Source organism: Anopheles cruzii, chromosome 3, assembly GCF_943734635.1.
Source record: "Anopheles cruzii chromosome 3, idAnoCruzAS_RS32_06, whole genome shotgun sequence".
Classification (NCBI taxonomy): domain Eukaryota; kingdom Metazoa; phylum Arthropoda; class Insecta; order Diptera; family Culicidae; genus Anopheles; species Anopheles cruzii.
This window is the reverse complement of record NC_069145.1, coordinates 47,565,606-47,590,857: the sequence shown is the minus strand read 5'-3', so window position 1 is coordinate 47,590,857 and position 25,252 is coordinate 47,565,606. Positions and strand designations below refer to the sequence as shown.

General features: G+C 51.2%; 2 protein-coding genes across 2 annotated transcripts; one reads left to right on the top strand and one right to left on the bottom strand.

Moving 5' to 3' along the window:
• The first annotated feature begins 533 nt into the window (after positions 1-533).
• LOC128273712 (glycine, alanine and asparagine-rich protein-like) lies at positions 534-1,606 on the top strand. Its single transcript, XM_053011739.1, has 2 exons — positions 534-585; positions 684-1,606. The coding sequence occupies exons 1-2, from the start codon at positions 534-536 to the stop codon at positions 1,604-1,606; spliced, it is 975 nt and encodes a 324-aa protein (XP_052867699.1).
• A 6,868-nt stretch (positions 1,607-8,474) lies between these two features.
• LOC128270498 (trithorax group protein osa) lies at positions 8,475-24,829 on the bottom strand. Its single transcript, XM_053007904.1, has 16 exons — positions 24,467-24,829; positions 22,916-23,114; positions 21,928-22,740; positions 20,962-21,795; positions 20,686-20,879; positions 18,532-18,585; positions 17,548-17,745; positions 17,145-17,361; positions 16,800-17,066; positions 15,137-15,259; positions 14,603-14,783; positions 13,599-13,983; positions 13,428-13,524; positions 13,101-13,333; positions 10,629-13,031; positions 8,475-10,574 (listed from the first exon to the last, which is right to left on the bottom strand). Exons 1-16 carry the CDS (start codon positions 24,827-24,829, stop codon positions 8,475-8,477), a joined length of 8,661 nt encoding a protein of 2,886 aa, XP_052863864.1.
• Positions 24,830-25,252: the final 423 nt, after the last annotated feature.

The following is a 25,252-nucleotide window of genomic DNA, read 5'->3' as shown; positions in this document are numbered from 1 at the left end:
GTATCAGTAGCTGTATTACCTCACGTATGTTATTTGCAAAGGACAGTTGCGCAAATCCCAACGCTCTAAATCTAATAAATTGTGCGGAAACACTAGCTCTCGAACATGGGCTTTCATCCATCTTCTGATCGAGCATGATCGTGCTCGCCTCACGCTCACACACCGCGCGTTGCAATTTCCCGCATTATCTCATCCGGTTTTCCAACGCACAAGTGCGCGGCCCGAATGATTTGAAAGTAAGCAAATGTCCCCGTGGAATACCACGCCAGAGTTGCGCAACCGAAGCCACCAGCAGCGGCCAACGCAAATCGTCAGTGGCAGCGATCCAAAACAGGTTGCGGGAGCGTTTTCACGATCAAATATTTACCCTCCAAAGGCGCCGTTGCGGTGGTGCTTCAGTTACTTTTTCGCTCGCCCGCGCAAAAAGACACCACTGACAAGTTCCGTCTTCGTTCACAGCTTCCTAGCATTTCACTGTCACTGTCGCGTGAGTCGTCCATTTCTGTGCGGGTCCACAACACAAAAAGCTCACCATGAAACTCGTCCCTCTGGCAACGTTTGCTGTGGCAGCGCTGCTGTGCATCGGTAAGGGAGAGGCAGCGGTGGTCAGTGCGGTCGGTGTAACCGGTGCTCCGTCTAATGCTCCGTGCGGTGCTTTGTCTCTGCTCTCTTTGCACTTCCAGCCGGCACCGCGGGCCGTACGGTCGATCGGAAGAAGGATTATGATTACGACTACGACTCCAACACCTCGCTGGGGAGCGGAAACAGCGGCGGCGGCGGCGGGTACGGCGGAGGCGGAAGCTACTCGCCAAAGTCCGGTTACAGTGCGGGCAGTGGGCTGCGCTCCATTGCACAGGGTTCCGCGGACCAAGCGAACTCAGCCGTCGCCAATCAGCACGCAGCCGCCAAGCAGGCTGCGTACGTGGCTCAAAACACACTTGCGCAGGCAGCGTCGCAGGCAGCGGCCACGGCGCAAGCGGCCCTGGCCGGCAAACACGTGCTCCTGCAGGGTCTGGAGCAACAGAATCTGGAGGCCCACCAGGCACTCGATGCCGAGATTCAGCAATTGCAGCAAGCGAAGCGTTCGGCCAAAGCGGCTCAGCACGCAGCCCAACAGGCGCTTAACCACGTGCAGGTACTGACCAGTGCGCTCAACAATGCGCAGGTTGCGGCCGAACACGCGCAGCAGAGCGCAAGTGAGGCGGCGGCCGAGTTGGCGTCGCAGACGCAGATGGTCGGATCGGCCAAGTCGCGGGTTGAATCGATCGAGGAACAGCTGAACTCGGCACGCGTCGACTTCGAAGCCACCCAGGAAGCGGCCCACAAGGCGGCCGCTTCGGCGCAGGAAGCCCAGAACAATGCGGCCGAAGCGGCCGCACACGCCGCCGTTCCGCTCGTGCACGTCGGGCAATCGATCGATTTGCACGGCGGCGGCAGCGGCCATCACACACTGCAGGCCAAGATCGGCAAGGCGAACGGCAAGGGATCGTCTTCCCACGCGTCCTCGGAGGACGAGATCAACAGTGGCGAGATCGAGGTGGCCGCCAACCACAATTACGGTGACTTTAGGGCGTCCCAGCAAACCTTCAGTTTCGCCGGCTACTAGTAGTGGGGACGCCGAACGCGGGCGGATGGAACACAGGTTTTTGTTGTCACAGCCCCCCTCCCTGGCATGATCATCTATGTTTTAATAGAGACACACTTATCTTCCCTTCCCGACGTCAAACAACACTCGAGTGCAGATGCTTCGATTGCTTCGGAATGGAATCAAACGTATCGAAATTAGTGCGATGCTGGCGTTCCGGGCGCTGAAGCGGCGCACGTCCAGCTGATGCTAGGCGAAAGTGAAAACTTCCCCACCGCACACCGCAGAGGGTGTAAAAGGGGCGCGCGCAGCATTTCGCGATCATGAGGGTGTTATGTTTTTCCATTTTGCCTTTCCCCCCACGGCCGGGTTTACTTTTCTTCGCTGCCACTCTGACGCCAAACCCTTGACGGGGCTACCGTTACCCAACCGGTTCCGTTACGCGGAAGCTATTTTCACGGACCACGAGGTACGATTGCCTCCCCCCGATCGCGTTTCGATTTCCATTCGCGAAAAACCGGCTTCGATCTTCACGCGCGCGCCTTTAATGTTGCTCACTGACGTTTGATGTTGTCGCTGATCTGACCGATGACTCAGCCTGTGTCTTTCTTCAGTGTGCAATTGCACTTCCCATGGATACAAAGGTCGCAGCTTGCTGCAAGACGGTGGCCGTAGACAAATAAATGCAACGCGCTCCGTTTCACTCATTTCGCGCTCATTAACAAGTAGAAACATGACATTCACTACAAGATACCCGCCATTCCATTCGCAAACACGTTCACCAACGACGACGGGCAGAAGAAGTATTTATTTATATATTTTTTTAATTTTTTAATGCTCGACAACGCGAAGCAGCAGAGTGAGCCGATTTCATAGGTTAAACTGGATGAAAAATGTTATAAATTTGATCAATAAAAATTAAAAAAACATTTCAACGACTAAAGCATAACCATTTCTTTTTAATTTGACGTTGGGAGGCTACAATTAATGCTAGAATTATTAACTCGACTAATTAAAGCATGGCCCACTTAGAATCGAGAACAACTGTATTAGCTCTATCTTGGGGTAAACTTAGGAAACATGTCAAAGTGTTAAAATGAAGGTACTTTTATTGTACTTTGAGAGAAGAATTTCAGAAATTTATTCTGTCGGTCGTCGGATGAAATCGAGAACATTCTTTGGAATGCGTGCCATCATTTTCTGCACACATCTTCTGGTCCACACCTCAGCGGCTAATTTGTTCCAATTTCTCGCCATCTCTGCAGCATCCCGCATCACCTTTCCAGTCTTCTTCAACTTCCTTTTGATTATTGCCCAATAATTTTCGATTGAAAAAAAGAACAGAAGCCTCTTCGTAGACAGATCCTCTGGGCAGTATTTCTGCTGGAACCATATTTTTTGCAATATCCCGAACCGAAAGTCCACGATTAGCCTTGATTGATCTCAAAACCTTCCAGTTCAGCTGCCGGTCGTATGTTCCACTACGACGCCTACTTTGAACCTTTCAGTTTACGGTATTGTGTTCCCGGAAATGCATATACAGTTGATTTTGCGAATTTTAGTTTTTTGCGATTTTTAAAGCAGACCACGTGGGGTCCTCGACGTGAGTGTGCAGAACTATTTTTCTTTTTTCGAGTTCCATTAAGCATAACTTTCTATAACCTCCGCGTACCAAGATGAAACTTTCAGCACCTGAAGTCGAATGTTTACTAAAGACATAGCTGTCAAAACATTTGAAATACGCTGCTAGAAGACATACAACTTTTCCCGATTCTAAGAGGGCAAGGCTTTAGATAAACTAGCCGACCCGAGCCCATGGCCAGCGTGACTACGACAAGCGTTACCGACAGATCCAGGATAGATGCAGCAAAATGAACAGAGTGCAATCTAATGCAACACACACATGAAACGACAAACATGGTATTGTTTTAAATTTTTCTCAATTTTATTTTTAATTAAAAAAAAACTAAGTGTATTTATATTTTTTATGTATCAATAATAGTAATTACAAATATTGTTTTTCCTCGTCGTAATATAATTTGTTTTTTCCTTACGCATATTTCTCTTACGCCCCACCGTTGGTTTTCCTTCTTACCGTTATTTTTCACCCATTTGTTTTACTTTTATCAATATCTCAGTGATTTCCAGTCACCGATTCGCATGGTTTTGTGTGTAGTTTGTTGTTTTGTTCTCTTAATGTTTCCTCTTAATCGGTTCACCACAGCGAGCTTTGTTTCTCTTAGATTGGTTCCTTCGCCATCGTCGATTCCAACATCACCACCATCCTATCATCGCCATAAAGATCGTTAGCAGCGTTCCAGTGCGCCCGGCTTTAAATTCCACCACAGATTGTTTGCGATCTCTAGCGGGCAACAGCTACAGTAGCGTGCTTGCTTTTTCTCTGTTTGACCGCAAGGTAAATATTCCGCGGCACGATCTTTAGTGCCCTCCAGTTCTGCCTCTCCCTCCCTATTTCCCGCCGCACTCCCCCTGAGGGAAGTTCGTTGGTTCGTCAGCGGCGCCGTATACTATATTATACACGTAGACTTAAATAGACTTAAAATAGCATCGAACCATTGCATCACCATCTAATCTACATAGCGCTGACGATCAATCATACCCATTTATCAGCGAAACACACACACCAAGTTCAGTATTCGATCGATCATTGCAGACGACCGCGGCGGCGGCCGTCGAATATCGCGTGCGAATGCATTGTTGAGAATCTGTTGTCTCACCCGGCCGCCTTTCACAGAAAAAACCTACAAACACCCACAGGCATAACCTGACTCGTTTTGAAGTGAGAATCGAGAAAAATGCAAGCGATACTATCGTTCACATTTTTCCCTTCCGGAGATTGACCTACTGGAATAAGAACGCGCGTTTGCTTCTGCCAAGCTACGCAAACACTTTTCCTAGTGACGTTGATCGGTATTGCAAATTTTCGTACGATCCGAGAAGAATGTTTCCTCTCTTCTTTTTGTATGCGTGTCTGTTTGATACTTCTTCGTAGCTGCGCCGGTTTTCCTCGATACTCGATCTTCTTTCGACTCTTTGCCCTCGGCACGTAAAACTGTTAGTTATTAATTAAATTATTCTTATGCTACTGCTGTCTCGCTACCTTTACACTTGACGTATCATCCTGAACGCACACACCGATACACCGATTGCGCCCGATCCCACTGAGTAGTGATTACATTTTACAATTTTACTTTCGAGTTTGCTGTTTAATCAGGGAGAGAGCGTTCAATGCTCCTGAATTAAGTTTGCGCTCGTCAACATCTGATCTGTCTCGGCCAGCTTTCTATATCTAATACATATTTTAGCCCTCATATTCACATTTATTATTATACTGTTCGGCTTACGGAACCTCTGCCGGTTTCGCTGCCGATTCCGCGCTGACAAGGAGGTTTGGTAGATCGTCTACACACAAACACGAACGCTAGAGCACGCTATCACTATCACTAGTCACATCACCTTAGCTGCAGTTTATGTAAAACAAAACAAAACGAAGTGTACAATAAACTGACTTACAGTGCGGCACATAGTCACCGGTGCCCTTTACTGAAGCGCCTTACCCCTGACTAACCAGTACAGCAGGCAAACGGAGTAACGGAGGACAAATAGGACCCAAGTTTAAAAAAAAACAAAAACCTACACAAATAGGATGAAACAGACCAACCATAAGATAGTAATAATTTAATGGCTTAGCTAATTCACGTTCATTCCTTGGGCCACACACAAACCACGCACATACACACGCATATATATACACGCACACACAAAACTCAAATAGCACAGACTTGACCTGACTGGATTAAAATAAAACTAACAAAAAAACTTACACCGTGTGTCTCTCGTTTAAAAAATCATTTTCCGTCCTACCCCGGGGGCACCTTAAGTCATTTCCTGCACTACCACTGCACAGCGCAGCACACAACACAGTAAGCGTTGAGTTTTTTGTCCTTAATCCTTTTTTGTTTCTTTACGCAGTGGCATCTACCCTTCAAATTCCTCCCTTTTTAATTTTGCTTGCCAATTTACATGGCGACCCTGATTTTTAGAGAACTGAAGAGAAACCATTTCAGTGCTTTCAGCTGGGCCTTCTACAACCTAACAATGTATTACAAGCTACACTCACGACAGAACGGGGGCTCTAACACCGGAAGAAAAGCAGGCCTTGTCTTGTTGCTGTAGGAAAACGTAAGCGAACCCAGCACATGTTGTTAAACGAAAAAGATGAAGCAAGGTCATAACCTACACACAGCTACCAATTGTTATTTTGCTAAGTTTCACTCCCCTCCCTGCAACGTTCTGTCTGTTCCCTTTGCGATCTTGTATCACTGCTCTCCGCGTCGTGGTCGTCTGGCCAGCAGGTAGCGTCATTTTCATTGTTGGTTTCGTTCCAGTTAGCAATTTAGAGTATCACCAAACTCCAAGAGACCCAAGGAATTTAGCATAATACGCCATTGACGCCCGCCTGACGACGATAAGAGATTCATTTACAGTCCCCCCGAGATGGGGGGTCCGAGGAGGAAACAGAAGGCCAGCCACACGTCCTTCGATGATCTTCCAGAAGTTTGCGATATGCGAGCACCATCCTTTCCATTGTTTCTCAAGCAGCGTGTAAGGTACGTCATTCCGTAGCCACACCTTTGCTCCTTCGCCAGCCGAAAGCCCACCACAAGCATCCGGGTGAGAAGGAGGTGTATATACGCGCGTTTGTATGTGTTTGTGGGTGTGTGTCTGTGTGTGCAAGGGTGAGTACTACGGTTGAACGAGTGGAATGTCGGTGTGCCGATAATACACACCAGTGACGAGCGAAGAGGGAGGAGCTGTGGGCAATATGCTTCTGTATGTGTGTGTATGTACTCCGGGAAAGCGCCCCGTTTTCTTCGTTTTTTCCCCGTTTTACAAATGTAACCATTCGTTCACTTTACTATACAGATTATTAATATTATTATACTCTTGTTGTGTGTTGACGTCGAAGCTTAAATGGTTTGAACTACACTAAATTAACACATTGTTTTACTTCTGGCTAGCAGCTAGCTGATTCAACCCGCTGTTTTTGTATTTTTTTCCCCTCGTTTACTTTGTTTCTGTTGCTATTAAACAATAACTCGGTTCTACTTTCATCCTTTTGCTCTAAGGTTCACGTGTGCTTTGTTTTAGACTTTCTTTCCGATTGTTTTCCTTTTACTTACATGCTAATATGTACACTTCTCATAAACAAGTGGCTTTAAAGATTCACTATTTTCTTGTTTCGTGTTTTTGTTAATTTTTTGCTACTTTTTGCTATTCACTCACACACACAACACACACAAACACGGCCCGCTTGGTTTGCTTGCTCTAGAGGTGCTTTTCTTGCTGCAGGACAAGCCATTGTCGAAGAGAGGTTATGAAACAAAACATGTTAATCTCGCATGCACTAACAACAAACGCTGTAGTTGCGCTCTTCAAAAGTACATTGAACTTCATCGAAAGCAAGAGCTCCTCGCAATGTTCAATCATTTTTTTTTTCTTCTATCTAGTCGAAGAAACTAAAAAACAACACAAAACTGTACTCAAGGCACGCAGCACACACAGAGGGAGCCAAGCGAAAAGATATGATACGTTCTTCAAGGATAGTTGTTGTGTACACACAACCAAATCAAACTGATCAAACTGATCAAACGTTACTATTATAAAATTTAACCCTGCCTGGCGTCTGCCGTGTAATACTTTCGATGTCGCTCCTGGCTAACTAAACTGGCTTAAGAGCAGAGTATTTGCTACACTTGAGAGCATTCGCCATTTGGTGGCCCATTTTCGATCTGCCCGTTAAACGTATGAAATGATTCACAATACGCAAATTAGACACAACATGCTGTATGTGTTTGTGTGCGGCGTGTCATTTTGTTTTCGAGCGTCAACATTGCTCGAGAAACAGCGACCAACATTGCTATATTTTGCTACTTCGTTACTTTTTCCCTCCAACAGGCCAACCATTGTTTAGAACTGTACAAAAATGTGTCCATATATAGAGTTTATCGCGGTTGTTTGGCTCGCCGTGTCTGCGAGAGACAGAGAGAGAGTTACGGGCGTATTGTGTATTTGCTTGCTACAGGCGCGATGATGCGTGATGTGTGTCTGATTTGCTTCTGCTACCAATTTTGTTACTAAAGGATTGCCACTTGTACATCTTTTAAAATACCCGAAACACTCAAGCACCACCTCCAACACCTCCTGGTGCTGCTGCTGCTGATAATGGGGCGGCCTATACCAACGCCTCTCTTCCACTACCAACCCGCGTACGTTTTTACCCGGTGCACAATACTTATTTGTATCTTTACTCTAATTGTTTTCTTTTATACAATTTGTGTCCGAGCGTGACACCACTCACAGCTTCTACTGTTTTTTTTTTTGCTAGAATTTTGCCTTTTGCTTATTCATTTGTATTCCATAGTGTGGGGAGTAAAACTAGCAAACGGGTCTCGCGCCCGGGTTCTGTGTTTTATCCTTCGCTCTTAGTTTGGGCGACCTTTTATCCCCTGGGGGGAGTTTAACCGTTCTTCTCATTTATCTAAATATGTACTCGTACATATTAACTACTAATAGATGCACGTTTTATTTACACATCGACACAGCAGCGGCAGCAGCGGTCGCAGGCGTCAGATCCGTTTGTTCTGTTCCGTTTCTTTCACTTGCTTTGCTTCCGGCAAAGATGCAGCTGGCGCTCGATTTGACCCCTCGGGGAATGGGTCCGTTCGTTCACTGCTGCTGCTGCCCGTGGCCGCCGTCCTCGTTGACGTCGCCATCGACCCATCACTACTGGCGGCGAGATACCCTCGTCACTGCTGCTACTATTGTTGCCGCCGTGAACACGCCTTAGTGTGAGGGCTTTCCTCCACTACGACGATGCCGTGATCGGATGTTGCGATTGCTGCGGTGGAGGTGCTGCTGCTGCAGCAGTAGCGGCATTGGCCACTGGCGCCGTCGAAGAGGTAGTGGTCGTTGGAGCAGGTACACTGCTGGGGCTATTGCTGCTCCCGTTGCCACTACCAATCGAAACAGCGGTTGTCCCCGTGCCGGACGATGCAATTGCCGTGGTCGGCGTAGTGTTTGCCGCGCACTGCTCTTCAACCGTCGATTCCTCATCGTTACAGTTGCTGGTACTACTGCTGCTGGAAGATGAGTTGCTGATGAGAGCGGCTTTATTAGAACCCTCGCCAGCCGCTGTCGGCGATAATGGGTCAGCCGCAGCAGCTGCAGCCGTTGCTGTTGTCGAGAGGGCATCATAAGTAGGTTTTCGTGCCAAAGTTTCCTCTTGACAGGCAGCACCATTAAAGATTACACCGGCCGCGGCGGCAGCCACCGGCGTCCCATTCGTCGTGGCAACATTTGCCGAAGAATTGTCGGTCGATGGCCGTGTCACGTCACCGTTGTTGGATGCTTTTTCTGCCGCTAGCTTTCTGTCGCTAGTGGCGGCCGCAGACGGCGACGCCGTTGCCGTTAGTGTCGTCGACACCATGGTTGCTGGTGATGCGTTACTCGCTACACTCGCGGTATGAGCCGTTGTTGTAGCAGCAGACGATGGTGTTGCATCTTTCGAGCGTACGGAGAACGTAGAACACTCGATCTCCATGGTCGTTAGCGGACCGGTGCCGCGTGAACACTGGTAGAGGACACGCGAGATGATCAAGGCGACCTGCTGATCGAGAATGTGGCTCATCACAAGCCCCAGCAGCCGCTGTTCCTGCTGCATAAACAGAGGCCGATTGTCCGGATGCTTGGCCAGGTGCAGCAACGTGCCAGCTGCCCTCCGGAGCATGTCCAAGCTGGTGCCCATCGAGTCGGGGTTGTCGCGCAAAAAGTTAATCCCATGCTGATTGGCCACACCGAGTGCCGTCTGTTCCGCCTGCTCGATGAAGGCCACCAGGTACGAAACGCACGGTGACTGCATGGCGACCGTGCGGGCCATCGAGCTGTCGGCGGCGGCCAGGTAGTGCAGCAGGTTAACGGAAAATTCGCGCAACACCTGATCCTCGTTCTTGCACAGATGGCGCGTCAACACGGTGCAGAGCTTCTCGAGCCGCGAGAACGGTGGCGTCGCAATCACCAGATCCACGTTTGCGTCCGTGACGCACAGCTTACACAGGGCCTCCAGCGCTAACCGCTGCGGTGACAGTGCCGCGTTCGGACCGAGCGTCGGGAACGGATCTTGCCCGTGAGCCGAGGGACACACCGCCCAATGGAGCAACCCGTCGAGGATCGGGCGCGAGATTGGCTCGTCGAAGCGCGACAGATCAAGCTGCCCGGCAATGTTGGCCGTCGCCACGAGCATGTTCTCACGGATCTGCACCAAAAAGTCCCACCACCACTCGTGCTCTCCCTGCAGGCTGCTGCACGAGTCGGAGAAGTCGGCATCCTCCTCGCGATCGTAGTTTCGGGTCTTTTTCGTACGCATCGGGTGCTCGTGGTTCAGCAGGAGCAGCTTGCCGAGGACCGCCAGGAAGCGGGACGATTTGGAAAATTCAGTCTCATTGTTTGGCAGGAAGGTGAGGTTACGCAGTATGTTCGAGATGGCCACACAGCGCCGCGCCAGCGCATCCTGGCCCTCGGTCACGAGGAACAGGCTCGCCTCGTCTCGCGTGTAACATTCGTCCTCGTAGTCGCTCATGCGACGCCGTTTCAGTACCCGCGCCGGATCGCGTACCGTTTCCGCTACGCTGAATCTGCTGCCGTTCTTGATCGCCGCCACCGGAGAACGGCTTCCGCCCCGCCGTTCATCCGCTTCCTCGTCGGTCGCCACCATCTGTGACGGAACTGGCTCTTCATCGACCTCCATCTTGACGTCACAATCATCCGGCTCGGTTCGCTCCGCTTGCTTCTGGGTAACGACGCTCGAAGGTGAATGACTGTGTTCCGAGGATGCCTTCTCCCCAATGGTGGCACTGTTTGTGTCCGGTTCGTCCTTCCGCTTTGCCGGTGAGCTCGGTTTATCACTTTCCTCACCGTCGTCGCCGCGAGTGTGGTTCATGTTCCTTGTCCTCGCCTCCGCGACGGCACCTTCCTGTGGCCCATTCGAAAGGCTGGAGCTTTTCTCGAGTTCCATATCGATCTCACGACAATCGGCATCAATCGAAGTTTCGCCCATTTTCGTTGCTTTCGTTTCCTCCGCCATCGTCGTATCGTCGTTGGGACCTCCGGGGAGCATCATTTTGCCTTCCTTCTTCGTCGTCAGCGTACTGCCGTAATGTTTCGATCCCTTCTCTCCCTTCCTTACCACACCGCCGCTTTCGCCCACCAGCGTCGTGATCGTATCGTCCTCTTCGCTTTCACCATTCACAAGCCGCGTCGCAGCATGATCTTTGCGCGTGCGCAACGAATGCGATTGGGTTGGTGGCGGTGGTGGTGGTGCGGGCGTTGTGTCGTCTTCTTTCTTTCGCTTTGCCAGGGAAACTATCTCATCATCGCTCACTTCCATTGGCTCCACAGCAGCAGCAGCCGCTGGAACGACTTCGTCCTGGTCTTCCTGGTCGGTCTTATTGGGTTCTACTACTTCGTTCACTTCTACCGCCGCCGGTGATGGTTCCTGGGGTTGATTTTGCTGTTCGCCCTCATTTTTACTCGCACATTTATCACTATTATTGTTGTTTGTGCTGCTACAGTTGTTGTTGTTGTTGCTGACACCCTTCTCCGATATCGTCGCATTCTTCTTGGTCGCCGCCGCCGCCGCCGCAGCCGCTGCCGCTGCGTACTTTTTGCTCGTTTTGATGTACTTCGCAAATGGAATGTTTACAAACTCGGCCCGGAACGTGTCCATGATGTAATGGTGCGGATCCGGATCGGTGTGACCGGCGGTCCACGGATCGCCGCCCACCTCCGTGTCGCGCTGATACTGATAGTCGGCCGCACGATCCCAGTCGCGCCGATGCGCCAACACGAACACATCGTCCTCGGCAGCGTGCAGCTTTACGGGTCGGCCCTTCCTCGTCGTCAGCGTGTAATTGGTTGTTGACGTGAAGATCACGGTTCGATCGTCCGGGTTCGGTGGGTTCTTTACCGAACCCAGATCCAGCTCCACCAGCTCATCGTCATCATCGTCAACCACTTCTACTTCTTCGGCCGCAACCACGGCCGCCAGTTGTCTTCGCCTTGCCGCGGTCACTCGTCGAACCGCCGTTATGGAGGAGTATCGATGTTGGTGCGGGTGACTGTTGGCCGTTCGCTTCCGAGACCCTGCTCCTTGCCGGCTGCTGCCGTTATGTTGACTGCTGACGGCGACGACACCATTTTGGTAGTTATTCGTCACCAGCGAACCGTTTTCCGTTTGTAGCTTGCCGCCCTCCTGCTTAATGCTGGCCTGATCTCCAAGCCTGATCGTCACGGCCTCACTCTTCGTCACCTCCAGCATCAGGGTCGTCGATGCGGTTCCTTGATCCTCCTTGGAACTGTGTTGCGGTGGCGGTGGCGACCGCTCGTCACCTTCCTCACTCGATTCACCGTCCGTAAGCGCGTGATCACCTTCGAGGCCGAACCACCGGCTCGAAGATCCATGGGTATTGCTGCTCTTAATACTGACCCCTCCCGTTCCCTCTTGGTCGAACATGTCGCAGAGACTCTTTTGGAAGTGATCGAGCAGCAGATTCAGCAGACCCGGCATATGGGCCAGCCCGAAGTACGCTACCGAGGTGTCATCGAACAGCAGAATGTTCAGCACATCCAGCGCCCAGGTGCTCTCCACTAGCAGGCCCGACCGGAGGGCCATGAATATTCGCCACGCATCCGTCTGGCCAATGTCCAGCTTCGTGATGCGCTTCCGCCGGTAGAGGACCGGTGTCGTCGCCTCAACGCTGTCATGTGGAAACACAACGTCCCGTTTCTGCTGCACACCTCCAGCACCGGTGCCGGTGGCTGGCGGTTGTTGCTGCTGCTGCTGCTGAGGTTGGAAGGTACCCACCGGTCCCGTCACGCCCGGTTGTCCCGAGTTCACCGGTCCACCCGGTCCACCGGGTGTAACCGGTAGTGGAGGTTTCGGTCCGGTGACGGGTGACGAACTGCCCACAACGGGCGATACGATTCCGCCGACACCGCTGGCACCTACGTTTCCACACGGCGGCTGAGGACCGGCTCCGGGCACGATGCCACCAACACCGATCGACGAAGGAACACTGGTGGGCGGTACTCCGCCTGCCAGCGGTTGTCCACCAACTACGTTGGGAGGGCCGACGACGGCATTCGGAACGGTTCCTGGCGGTCCTACGACCGGAGACTGCGAAGCACTGGTCGGTGGCATACCAGGCATACCGGGTGTGCCGGGAGGTACACCAATACCCGGTGGAACACCCGGACCACCGGCTGCCGAACCGCCCATAGGTGGGTAGGGTTTACCACCGCGCATGGGAGGCCGTAGCGGGGAACTCTGTGACGCGGGTGGTATCTGGTTCCAGGGCTGCTGTTGTCCCTGGGAGTGAAAAGTTGGAGATTAATGTAAAGTCACATTGAATGGTCCATCGAATTCCGCGTCACCTACCTGCTGATGGGAGGGATAAGGAGGCTGCGGCTGATTGAGCGGGTAACGATTGACGTCGGCTGCTCCCCACTGGTTCGGAGGCCCTGCTCCCGGAGCTGGGGGGCCGCTGCCAGGTGGACCGGCTGGGGGTCCACCAGAGGCCGGACGCGGCCCGTTATGGGTCCACTGTTGCTGTGGACTTTGCGGGTACTGGCCGCGGTATTGCCCTGCGGGTCCAGTCTGCCAACCTCCTGCTGCGGATACGAGAACACACAGGGTTTTTGTTTCGTCAGATGCCGAAGCGGAAGAAATGCGTGGAGAACCACGATGGTTTTCATTGATACTTACGGTACATCTGTGGCCGCTGGTACGGTGGATACGGTTGTTGATTTTTCTCAAAGTCCGGATGACGACGTGGCTGAGTGGGTTGTGGGTATGGGAGAGGCTGAAAACGAAGGGGAGGAAATTCATGAATTGATGGTCTCCTGTGGCTTTTTGAGCCGTCGAACGAGTCGTTACCTGCTCCTGCTGCTGGCGGTAGTAGTCGGCGGCCGACTGGGGAGGTTGAGTTGCCGGTGACGGATACCCGGGACCGCCTTGCGCGATCGTCGCTGGTGGCTGCTGTTGCGAAGGAGGTTGCTGTTGTTGCTGTTGCTGCTGCTGCGAAGGTGCTCCACTGACTGGCGGTGGTTGCGAGGCACTGCCCGGTGCAGGCGATGTGGACGATCCCGGGGGCGGTCCTCCGGCACCACCCGCTCCACTGGCCGGTTGTTGCGATTGCGGCGGATAAGGCCGCTGCTGAGGTGGCGGAGGATACGGCGCACTGCTGTAGCCTCGGTAGGGATCGGCGGCCGTTGGTGGCGGTACCGCGCCCGTCGTTGGTGGAGTTCCCCTGTACGGAGATCTGTCATTAGGTTAAAACATTTTTGTCTTTCTCTCTCTCACGGTCGTCGTCCGTCCCACGGGTAGCGAGAAGAACGATCACAGCAAATCATGCAAATCGTGCCTACTATTCTTCAAAATCACGACCCCGAAAGGTTTCCTGCACAACCCTGCACAATGCAGGGCTGCCCTGTAACATTTCAAATCGCATCCTCGACAGATCAAAGTAGACTCGGCCCAAAAATCGCACAGTTGGTTGTTACATCACGCCGAGACGAGGAATTCGCAAGCTTCAGCACTGATTTTTCATTTGTGCGACGATTACAAAAATAAAAACGGAACTATCTTGGTATTCAATTATCCGAACCACTGTGACCGAAACTAAGAATCAAGTTTAGTACTCTTTTTTTCAAATAGTACTCTTTGTTGATAGTTTGGTCGTTTGGAAAGAATTCGTGATGCACCAAACGGCGACCGACTTTGCAAAATTCTCTTTCGTTATTCTCTTCTTTGGAGATTTTTCAAAAGTGTTTCATCCAAGCGTTGAACGAGTCAAACTTTGACATTTTTATATACAACGTTGCTTAAAGAACGGTGATGAAAGCAGCACACACGAACTAACAAATAAAAGTTATTCTTACCCGTCTCCAGCTTCCGGTGGACCGTACGGTGGATAGAGTGGCCGATTCGCTGGGGGATACTGGCCTTGCTGGCTGCCAGGTGGTGGTGGGTACTGACCCGGAGGGGCACCGGCCGCCGGTCCATACTGATCCGGAGCACCGTACTGTCCGTAGCTACCCGGCTGTCCCTGATATGGAGCGCCTGCTTTGGCAGACGATTAAAAAAACGTAAGCATAAAGTTAAAAAACATATTTCAATCGATAGTCGGGTTATGTTTAAACGTTACCAATATTACTACAACTAACACTACCGCTACAGTCAAAAACTGAACAACCGTTTTTAGTAGACTAAACGAAAAAACAAAGAAATGTTATAGTTTGGAGGTTCGGAGAATTGTCCGTCAATGGTTTATCGTCCAATTTGTGGTCAAAGGTGTAAAACAAGAGGGAATAATACAATATTTACAACAGCAAGTTAGTGTGAGTGAGTGAATTTGGCAGGGATCCAGGCTATAGTACACGCGTAACGTAAAGAAGGTGGTGAAGTGCCATTACCTTGAGGACGTGAAACCGGTGGATAAGGAGCACCCTGCTGATACGGGGGACGCTGTGGACCCACGGGATCATCAAAGGGATTGCTCACACTAATGTTATCGCCCGAAGCAGGCGGTCCCGAACCTATGATGTTAGAAGAACGAGGGAGGTACAAAAAAAGGTAAGACAACAACAACACAACAACACGATTGGAGTAACAACCACACACGCAGACTCTACAAACAACGCTTATGTATAACGCACACGCTCGCGCAAGAGAATGGTGGAAAGGATGCTGTTGCCTTTGCGCTGAAGTGTGCTGAGACCCATGTTCGAAAAACTATTCCAAAACCCAGAAATAATACAATAAAGTGTTCTTCTTTCGTTAGTTTCGCTCGGACAAGGAAATCAAATGACTATTACCAGGACTAAAACATAAAAATGGAAATTTTTTCAAAGAAATCAAATGTTTATTACATTGGAAGGAAAAATTCGGGTTTATTGAAAGTATGTTCCATCGCTAGATATACATTTCTCCTATCTCTCTGCTAAATCGTGGATTCCCAGACGAAAGGCAAACCAATTAGTCCTCCAATTTCGACTTCCTCGACTTCGAAAATGAATGATATTCGGATATTCGATATAATACAGCGGGAGGGATAGCAACGCCCATCCAAGTGATTTGATTGTATCCAGAACCTGTTTTGCTTTGTGGGTCATGGAGGCGCCAGGTTGACCCTTCCTGATGGCGGACCAGAAGACACGGCATTCTGGTCGTTCTTCGATGCATGGTTCAAATTGATCATTTGTAGCGATCTGAATTAACCGGTTTCATCAGGTTTTAGGAGTTTGTAATACACCACACCTTTCTGGTCCAATCAGAAAATCGTTTTTGGAGTCCTCCGACGCTTCTCTGTGCTTGTTAAGTCAAAATTGCTGTTTTTTAATTTTGTAAATCGCGATCTGCGATCTTCCAAAAACAAGTCCCAACAAGCATTTGGTGCGATTCCGAAGCAGTTTTCTTCAAGAGGTAGCAGAAAAATAATAATCCTCGCAAAACATCATTTTCAGGCACAAAAATTGATCTAACCCTTTCAAAGATCGGACAAGGTAATGTAGCCAAAAAAACTGAATGAGGAGAACGAAATTGATAGGGAACAAAGGGATAGGGCACACAGTTTACAATTTCCATTTTCAAGTTTTAGACCCGGTATCCATAGCACAATAAATGGGCAGATGAGTTTAAAAAAAAGTGGAGTATAATTCATTATAATTATGTCACAAGGGATTTTCAACCATATTCACTTGAATGAATTAACACAAACAGCACATGTGTAAAATAACCCTCTTGGCTAATTGGTACCAGAACATGGATTCTTTTTTCCCACAAACTAATGATTAGTGCACTAAATTCAGTATTCGGGCTCTTTATGTACACAGAGAACAGCACGCAGCACGTGTTTGTGGCTCCGCTCGACCGATCAACCGAATTCAGGGGAAACCAGAGGGAATAGAGTGCGTGGTTCTTTGAATGGCGGTGTGATGGGGGGGCACCCGAATGGAATGTGTTTCGCCGGAACATAAACCGGAATGCATGAAGTGTGTTACGTTTTTTTTTCAAACAGGGCGTTTAATTATACGATCCTTCTAAGGAGACGCAGAAGAAAAAAGAACTTTCTCTTACCCGGATGTGGCGACTGAGTGCCGCTCTGCTGTGACGGAGGCCTTTGTTGGGGCTGCGGCGGAGGTTGCTGCTGGCCAGGCGCCGGTTGCGCTCCGGCTCCGGCTGGCCCAACACTTGGAACGGCAGCACCTTGCTGTTGCTGCTGCTGCTGCACATAGTCTGGGGTCGAACCGGGCGGATAGCCACTGCCCGGGTACGGACCGTATCCATCCATCGACGCACTGCTACTGCCGGGTGCGGGAAACGAATCCTGCGAATTTGACGATCCTGAGAAGAAAATTCGTCCGAAAATTGACTATTAGACGAGCGATCGGGCACAGGAATAGGTTAAGCTATAATACTAACCCGGTGACGGGACTGACGTTGTTTTGGCCGATTTTTTCTTCGACCCGGCCTCGACCTGCGCAATGATGGGACCGGGATCGATGCCCCCACGATCGAACTTACACTCGAACGGGAGCAGGTTCTTGGTGTAGTGCTTACGGAGCGTGTACGCCGCACTACTGCTGGCCCCGATGCCGAGCATGCCAGCGATGTCCTTCCATGTTTTGCTCTTGGTAACCTTCAGTGAGTTGGGAAGGATGGTGTGGAAGGAGGAAGTGGAGGAAGAGAGAAGAAAGAAAAAGACGCCCACGTTGTACGCTCAACCATTCTCGAGTAAGCTTTCCGGTGCCTCACGGGTTAGAGTTGGAGGGTAGGTTAGTAGCACTTGGGGGATCGGAGAGGTCAGGACTGCTTAGCAACTCACCTTACACACCTCAAGAAAGCCGCCGCGCTCCTGCACGTAAACGTAGAGCCGGTAGAGATCCAACGGTGTCTTCGAGATCGTCGGACAGGCGGTGATCGGCGTTCGGCGCTCATCCATATACGCCAGCAGCTTGTCGAGGAAGATTCGCCGGTCCGGCTTGTCGTCCATCTCGTACAGCTTGTTAAGGCTATCCGATTTCTGTTGAAAGCGAAGACAAAAGTTCGCAAATAATTTTCTCTGCTCTGAACACGATTCATTCTCCGATCTTTCTGTCCCTCTTCCCCCATGCAAATCAATTATTTCTGGTGCAAGCGAAAGTGAAACAACAGAGATCAACAAACAAAAGTGGAACCGCAATACGCTAGAGAAACCATCGCAAATATGTTAAGGAAAATAATAATAATCATTTAATAAAAAAATAACTGAAGAAGTTAGATTAGTTAAAATTATACGATCCGTAAACGTTACCGTAAAGTGTAAGAGAAATGTTTGGGGTTATTCAAAACGGAAGCTGATTAAGGGATGTCGATGATGTCACCAAACCTAAAAACATGCACAATTCAAACACACACGCGTTCAACCGGAAAACCACAACTGTGAACTGGGAACTGTGAAACGAAGCTTGTAATGTGAGGAACTAAAAAAGCCCAATCCTGCTACCGAAAAAGCGAAAAAAATAATGAAAACAACAACGGCCAAACGAATAGGCCCCCGAAGGATACAACCGAATCGATATGAGATGATGATGATGATGACGATATGGTTGTATTAGAATGTGCAAAAATATCTCAAAACAAAATCATAAAGGGGGGTGCAAAAGAATCAGAACTAAAACGCAGCGCATAAACTACCACCCAACAAAGGATAAGAGCAGAAAATGGGCTTTAAATGATGAAAAGAAAGAGGTTAAGAGTAAGGGCCCCACAACAACACGGGGCAACACAGGCAGGCAGTGTGGCATTCAAAAAAAAGAACAATATTAACCTTAGTTGATCTAAAAGGAGTCTCCGGCGTAGGAGGAACGTGACTGTTAAATACCTGCGAATAGGAAAGAACGAGTTCAGTATGGTTTTTGTCCCGCGCAAAGCCAGCAGAGTTTGTGTGTGTGGATAAATATAAAAGTATACATTTCTGTTAGCATATTGCGGGGACTGGAGCAATATGCTAAACGGGGGCACTGAGGCACGATAAATGGCACGGATTCCGAGAGGATATCCTCTCTCTCTCTCTAGCTTGGTATGTTTGGATGGTTTCAGAGGGACAAAAATGCGGGCATGGAGCACCAAAATCCGTGTCGGTATGTGTAGTGGAGAGTGTGGAGAACACAAGAGAGACAGACACGAAACACGATTGAAGCCAATTGTAACACAAATTAAGAAAGAAACAACGCACTAATAAATGTAGCAAAAGAAAAAAACTCAGGGCACTGGAGCAAAGCACAGCGGGACACGATGGATTGTTGTTGGCAAACTAATGGATCAACGAAACTAAACAAGAGGTAGACGGCACAGCAACGGTACAAAACAAAACCGAAAACGAAACAAACAACGAGAATCTGGTTTTCTTGAGCGCCACAAACACATAATAACCATAATACACAAAGTATAAAATAACGAAGGCCAAAACATAAGGCTGGTCAAAAAGTTATCCATTATTTTGTCTGTAGATGTCTTCAGTAATCGATATCTCGTAAAGTATTGATCGTCAAGTTTAGGTTCGTTTTAAAGTTGATACTTTACACTTAAAAAAATTATTTTCATTGTTTTTTTGTTAATTTCATTCGTTTGTGAGTTACATGGTGTAAACACTGGAGGTCAACGAAGATACTGATACTGTAACAGTACTACGTGCAACTTCGGATTCATCGATTCGTGAGTGATAGAATATTGGGATCAAAATATTTTAGATTGCTAGACGTTTTCGTCAATAAGGACCAACACTTCCATCAAAGAGGCATAATGAGCTACCTTTGAAATGACAATGAATTTTCCAACAAAACGATGACGTATTTGACGCAAATCGGACCATCGGAAGCATCTTAAATTATGTTTTCAATTTTACTAAAAAATAATGGATTATTTTATGGCCAGCCTCATATTACGGAAACTATGTGCGGAATGTTTCCAAGACCTCGATTATCGGTCCTTCTGCTCGGTGAAAGTGTGTAGTGTGTGTCGGCCATGGCCATGGACATAAGGAATTTCCATTGTCCAAGGGTGGGAACGGACCATCGGGATAAGAATCGGAGAGCGAATCCGTTGCTTGCGGCCAAAACAAGGGGGCTTAGGGCACCGGGTTGGCCACAAACCAGGAGGCGCAGCCACCGGACCGAATGTGTGTGTGGAGAGGAAAACATGTATATGGTCATTTGGAGTGCGCAAGAAAGAAGAAAACCGATTGTACATCTACGTTTCTACTACGACTGGCTACGGGCGATGGTCGGCGCGCCGTCATCGCCGTCGACGTCGACGCCGCCGACGACGACGTATAGGAGGAGTAGGAGTACCAGTACGCAACGAGCGCCGCGGCAGCCGCAGCGGCCGCAGCCGAATCCGGCTGCGACGACGACGACGACGACGAAACTGACGAAGGCGCAAACGGTCTGGCGACGGTGCCGGCACCGGACGACGGAAGGGAAGAATGCGGAGGATGGACGGAGCGCGCACTGTTAGCAGCGACAACGTTGGCGATAGTAGCAGCAGTACTGGCCGCCGCTGGCTGCTGATAGGAAGCAAACACCGCCGGATAGCGACAGAGCAACCGATGATAGTCTCCGGATTGTTGAAAGGGAGCATAGAACTGTTGCTGCTGGTGGCCCAAGGACGGCCCAAGGAGCAAGTGGTTGTAGGTGCCACCGCCGGTCGGACTACTGCTGCTACTATTGCCGCCGCCACCGCCGGTGGCACGACCGGAACGACCCAAGGAACTTCCGAACGGAAGCGTCTCAGAAAGAAGGGAAATGTCGTCGGGCAAGGAAAGGAGATTTGGCTGGTGGTGTCGATGCTGGCGCTGCTGGCCCCGCTGCTGCTGCTGTTGCTGCTGCTGACGGTGGTGCTGCTGCTGAAGCTGATGCTGGTCGTGACGGTGACGTTCTTGATGGCGGCGATCGTGGTCGTCGGCTTGCGTTACTATACTCACTGGACTAGCGGGCGTCCGGGGCCAGGACGTCGGGGACGCGTTCATCTCAAAGTCCTCGTGCGCGTTGTGCGGCCCGGGCGACGCGTTCGAAGACGACGATGGCGTGGTGTTGCTGGCCGCCAAATGGCTTTGGTTGTTGTAGTGATCGCTTTTCCGCGATTTCGGCGTCGAGCACGCTGGATCTTCACCGGAAGCTGAAGGAAAAAAGGGGGTTCCGATTAGAGCTGGGGGAACTAGAGCGACAGAGCGTGCGGTGGCCGGGGCCTTTTCACTTGCCTACTGAGGTATTGGATAAGGTACTCTGCTGACTCGCTTCGTCGAGTGGAGCGCCATCAGGTCCCGTTGTAACGAGTGAGGTAACTGGATGATGATGAATGTGGTGGTGGTGTTGCTGTTGTTGTTGCTGCTGCTGCTGGTGCTGGTGGTGGTGGGATGATGGCGGACCGCCGCCGCTGGCGTTGCTGCCAGCTCCGCCGCCGCCAACCGCCGCACCGCCGAGGCCATTATCCTGCATTCCGCCCATGATTAGGCCGCCGTGCTGTTGCGGTGGCGGTGGACCGCCGGGCGGTTCCGGATGGCCGTGCGGGTGTGGACCGTGCGGGTGCCCGTGCGGAGGATGTTGCGTGTGGCCGCCGCCGTGGTGCGGCGGCAGTGGCAGCGGTTGCTGCTGTGGATGGCCGTGGCCCGACGGAGGCACCGGTCCCTGGTGGGGTGGTGGTGGCAGCGGTGGCTGCTGACCTCCCTCGCCCGGATGCCCGCCACCCGGTGGCTGACTGGGGGGCGTTCCGGCGGGCGGCGGAGGGCCCATACTGCTCGGGTTCGGCGGAGGCATTCCCATCGGTGGGCCCATGTGGTGTGGTGGCCCCATCGGCGGGTGCATCCCCGGCCCGTTGCCGTATCCCTGCTGCTGCGGAGGTGTCGGACTCGGCGCACCCCCTCCGGTGGCCCCGCCAGCACCGGGTGGCGCGCCACCGTACGCTCCTTTATGCTGCAGGTGCTGCTTCAGATAGTTGAGCGGCGGTTGCGGAGACCCACTCTGGGGTGGCGGCGGAGGAGGGCCTCCACCCTGCTGGCCCGGTGGACCTTGCAGGTGGTGGTGTGGCGGCGGTGGTGGCGGCCCCTGTTGCGGCTGGTGGTGATGCTGCTGTTGATGGGGTGGCGGTGGCGGAGGACCGTGCTGCTGCTGCTGCTGATGAGGTTGCCCGTGCGGCGCATGTGGATGCGGATGCAGCCCGCCCTTACTCTGCCGCGGCGAGGATGGAACTCCCTGTGACTGTTGCTGGACATGATTATTTACATGAGCGCCGCCACCGCCCTGCGTCACCGGAGGTCCCCAGCTGGGCGGCGGGTACGGTTGGTGGGGCGACGGATACTGCGAGTGTGGCGGTGGCGGGGGCCCGGCACCGACCACGTGGTTCGGCATCCGGTGCCCCGGGTAGCCGCCCGGCGGAGGATGCGGAGAGCCACCGGGGCCTCCCGGTGGCACCGCGTTCGCCGGCTGTGACCCGGGAGGTGCCGGCGGTGGCGCCGCGGGTACGCCGTACGCGGCCCCCGGGTACTGAGGCCGGGGCGAGTAACCCGCCGGCGAGTGGGGTGAATACTGTTGCTGTTGCTGCTGCTGCTGCTGCGCTTGGTGGGGCGGTGGAGGTGGCCCTGGGTACGGGGACATTTGCTGCGGCCCTCCGGCCACCGGACCACCGCCCGGGCCGGGTGCCATCTTGTACGGACCGCCGTGCATGTGGGGCGCCGCGTGCGGCGGTTGCGTCTGATAGCCGCCCTGCTGCGTGGCCATCGCGTTGCCCTGCGCCTGGGACGTCGGTGGCAGGGACGAAGGGGTCGACGAAGGGGGCCGATTCGGCGAAGCTACGCGCGCGTGATGCTCGCCCGCCTGCGATTGGTGGTTGTTGTTGTTGCTGTGCGCGAGGTTGCTGCTGTTGCTGTTGCCGCCGCTGCTGCCGCCACTCCCTGCCAGCTGATTCTGCGGCGTCTGCTGATTCGTCGGTGCTTGCGAGTGACTGCTGGATGGACGAGGAGGCATCGGAACACTTTGCTGGCCTACAACGGGAAAGCGGTTAATGATCTTTCTATTTGTGAGTTCTGCAGCCAAGAATGGTTTTATTTTGCTAACAACACTAACACGAACGAACTTCGGGGAGTCTCGTGGGACTCTTCCCAAGGCATTGGAGTGTCGTTTGCAAAACAAAATACTCTGGCTCCGGGACACACTTACCTACTGCCGGCGACATAGAGCGCGATCCGCTACCGGAACCGGTCGGCGAAGGCGTCGGCCTCATGCCCTGCGACGACGACGAAGAGGACGAGTTGGGCGTGCCGGGTGCAGCGTGGAGACCTCCTCCTGCGGAACCGCTACCACCGACGCCGCCGCCTCCACCCGTCGTACCGTCATTACTGTTCTGACCGCTCGAGTCCTACACGTCCCGGGGAGAAAGAAAAAACAGAAGAAATGGATGAGTGAAGTGGTCATTTACAGAGCAAAAGCTATGTGAATGTAGGTGTGTGAATTATTTCTTGCCGTTTTTATTCAACATTTGTGGCCTAACAACAACGACGAAACATATGACTACTTTAATGAAATTATTGTCCGTCATTAGCTACTACTTTTTCCCATCTTTTAGGTACTTCCATGTCGATAGACTTTCTTATCTTTAGGAGCGATCCACTCAGAGACCCTTTTTTCAATACTTTCATAAGAAGTGAACCTCTGTGCTACCAAATCGTTACTCATGTAACGGAACAAATAATAGTCCGAAGGAGCAACATCTGGTGAATACAGCGGGGGGTTTAACAGTTCTTATCCGATATTTTCGGGATACCTTTTGATCGGTTTTGCGATGAGTGGTCGAGCGTTGTCATTTTGAAAAATCAGCTTATCATGTCGTTTATCCCATTTTCATGGTTTTATGGCCAAAGCATTGCTTCAAATGTGTTAATTGTTGTCGATGGGATTGTCAATCAATAATTTCATTAGGATCTGAAAGCTCATAGTGCACCAAACCTTTCATATCCCACCATATGCACGTCATAACGTTTGCGCAGTAAATATTTCGCTTTGGTAGTGATGGACCTGGTTCATCAGGATGTACCCAGGCCGTTTTGCGTTTAAGATTCCCGTAATTACTCCCCTTTTCATCATCAGTGACGATTCGGTACAAGAACCCCTTTTTTCAGCTGCGCAAAGCACTAATTCGGAAATGGTTTTCCTTCTTTCATTTCACGTGGAACCCAATCAGACATTTTTCTAATCATTCCTATGGCACTCAGGCTATGGGAAACTGTCGTGTGGTCTCCTAATATTTCTGCAAGCTCTTTTTTGCATCTGGACATGCATTTCGATCCAGCAATGCTGCCAATTCTTCATCATCAACCTTTTTAGACTGTCCAGGTCGCTCTTAGTCTTGGAAGCTAAAATCACCACCACTTCTGACACGTTTTCTCAACAAGAGCAAGTTCACCATAAACATACATTAAAATACAATAACTTTCTGCAGCAGTTTTCTTCATATTGAAGTAATGAAGAAGTACTCCCCACAGAAACACTTGACCGGGAACAAAACGTGACATGATCCAATGCTTAAAAAAGGTGATGTTTACACTTTAATTTAAAAAAACCTATACTGCGTTAGATGCGTAATGACAGTAGCTGTCAAACACGTGACAATTAAGGAAGCCATCTATTGTAAAACGGCAAGAACTAATTCACACACCTAATACAAGTTTCTCCGGAGGCGCCGCGCTCAACTCAAAATGCTGAAACACGTACGGGTATCGTTAACGAGCCGATAATCGCGCCCGCCGGATTGCCGTACCAGGCCGCCGGGTGGCCACCGCCGCCGGAAACCGGCCCCCCTGCAACATATCGGCGTGAAGTGTAAGGCGGTGGCGGCGATAGTGGCCAGCGGCGATGGTTTGGAACTATTTGGGACAGGAGCGGCGATCTAGTCGCGGCCGTCGAAGTTCCACCGTCGACCAGCGAAGGACTCGACCCTCCGGCCACTCCCGGGTGATGGTGGTGGTAAAAAGAGGAGCGCATGGACGAGGTGGAAACCATCATCGCCAGGCGCCACCAGTCATCGTACGGCGACGGCGAAGGTGCCGCCGCCGTCGCCGGAGGTTTATAGTTCATCGTTCGGTTTTCGTTGCAGGACTCTTGACCCACGCGGACACTCACACACACAAAGTGTTTTTTCACCTCACCGCACAAAAGAAAAGCAAAGAGATCGAAGCCCGCCGAACACCCCCGAAAAAAGGGAACAAAAACAAAACACTTTCACCACCACCCACCGACCCACCCACACACACACACACGCACGCTATGCAGGCCACAAAAGACGACGGCGGCGGCCGCAGAATATGAATCGCAGCACGGTGAATCCTTTTGCGTCCTTTTTGGGGCACCCAGCCGTTTTTACGTTCGGTTTCGCACGATTTTGGGGGATGGTGGTCGTTAACAGAGTCCTTTTTGAGCCTTTTTGGGTCCTTCTTCCCCCGCCGGCCGCCGTTTGGAACGCGGACCCAAAGCGGAAGAATTCGGAATTCCTCAACACCC

Coding starts and splice junctions, on each gene's coding strand:
- LOC128273712 (XM_053011739.1), top strand. CDS start 534: ATGAAACTCGTCCCTCTGGCAACGTTTGCTGTGGCAGCGCTGCTGTGC. Junction 586..683: donor GGCAGCGCTGCTGTGCATCG/GTAAGGGAGAGG, acceptor TTGCACTTCCAG/CCGGCACCGCGGGCCGTACG.
- LOC128270498 (XM_053007904.1), bottom strand. CDS start 24,829: ATGAACTATAAACCTCCGGCGACGGCGGCGGCACCTTCGCCGTCGCCG. Junction 21,796..21,927: donor TCCATCCTCGCCGCGGCAGA/GTAAGGGCGGGC, acceptor AGGGGCCGCCAC/CACCGCCGCCACACCACCAC. Junction 13,984..14,602: donor CCACCGGAAGCTGGAGACGG/GTAAGAATAACT, acceptor ACCTAATGACAG/ATCTCCGTACAGGGGAACTC.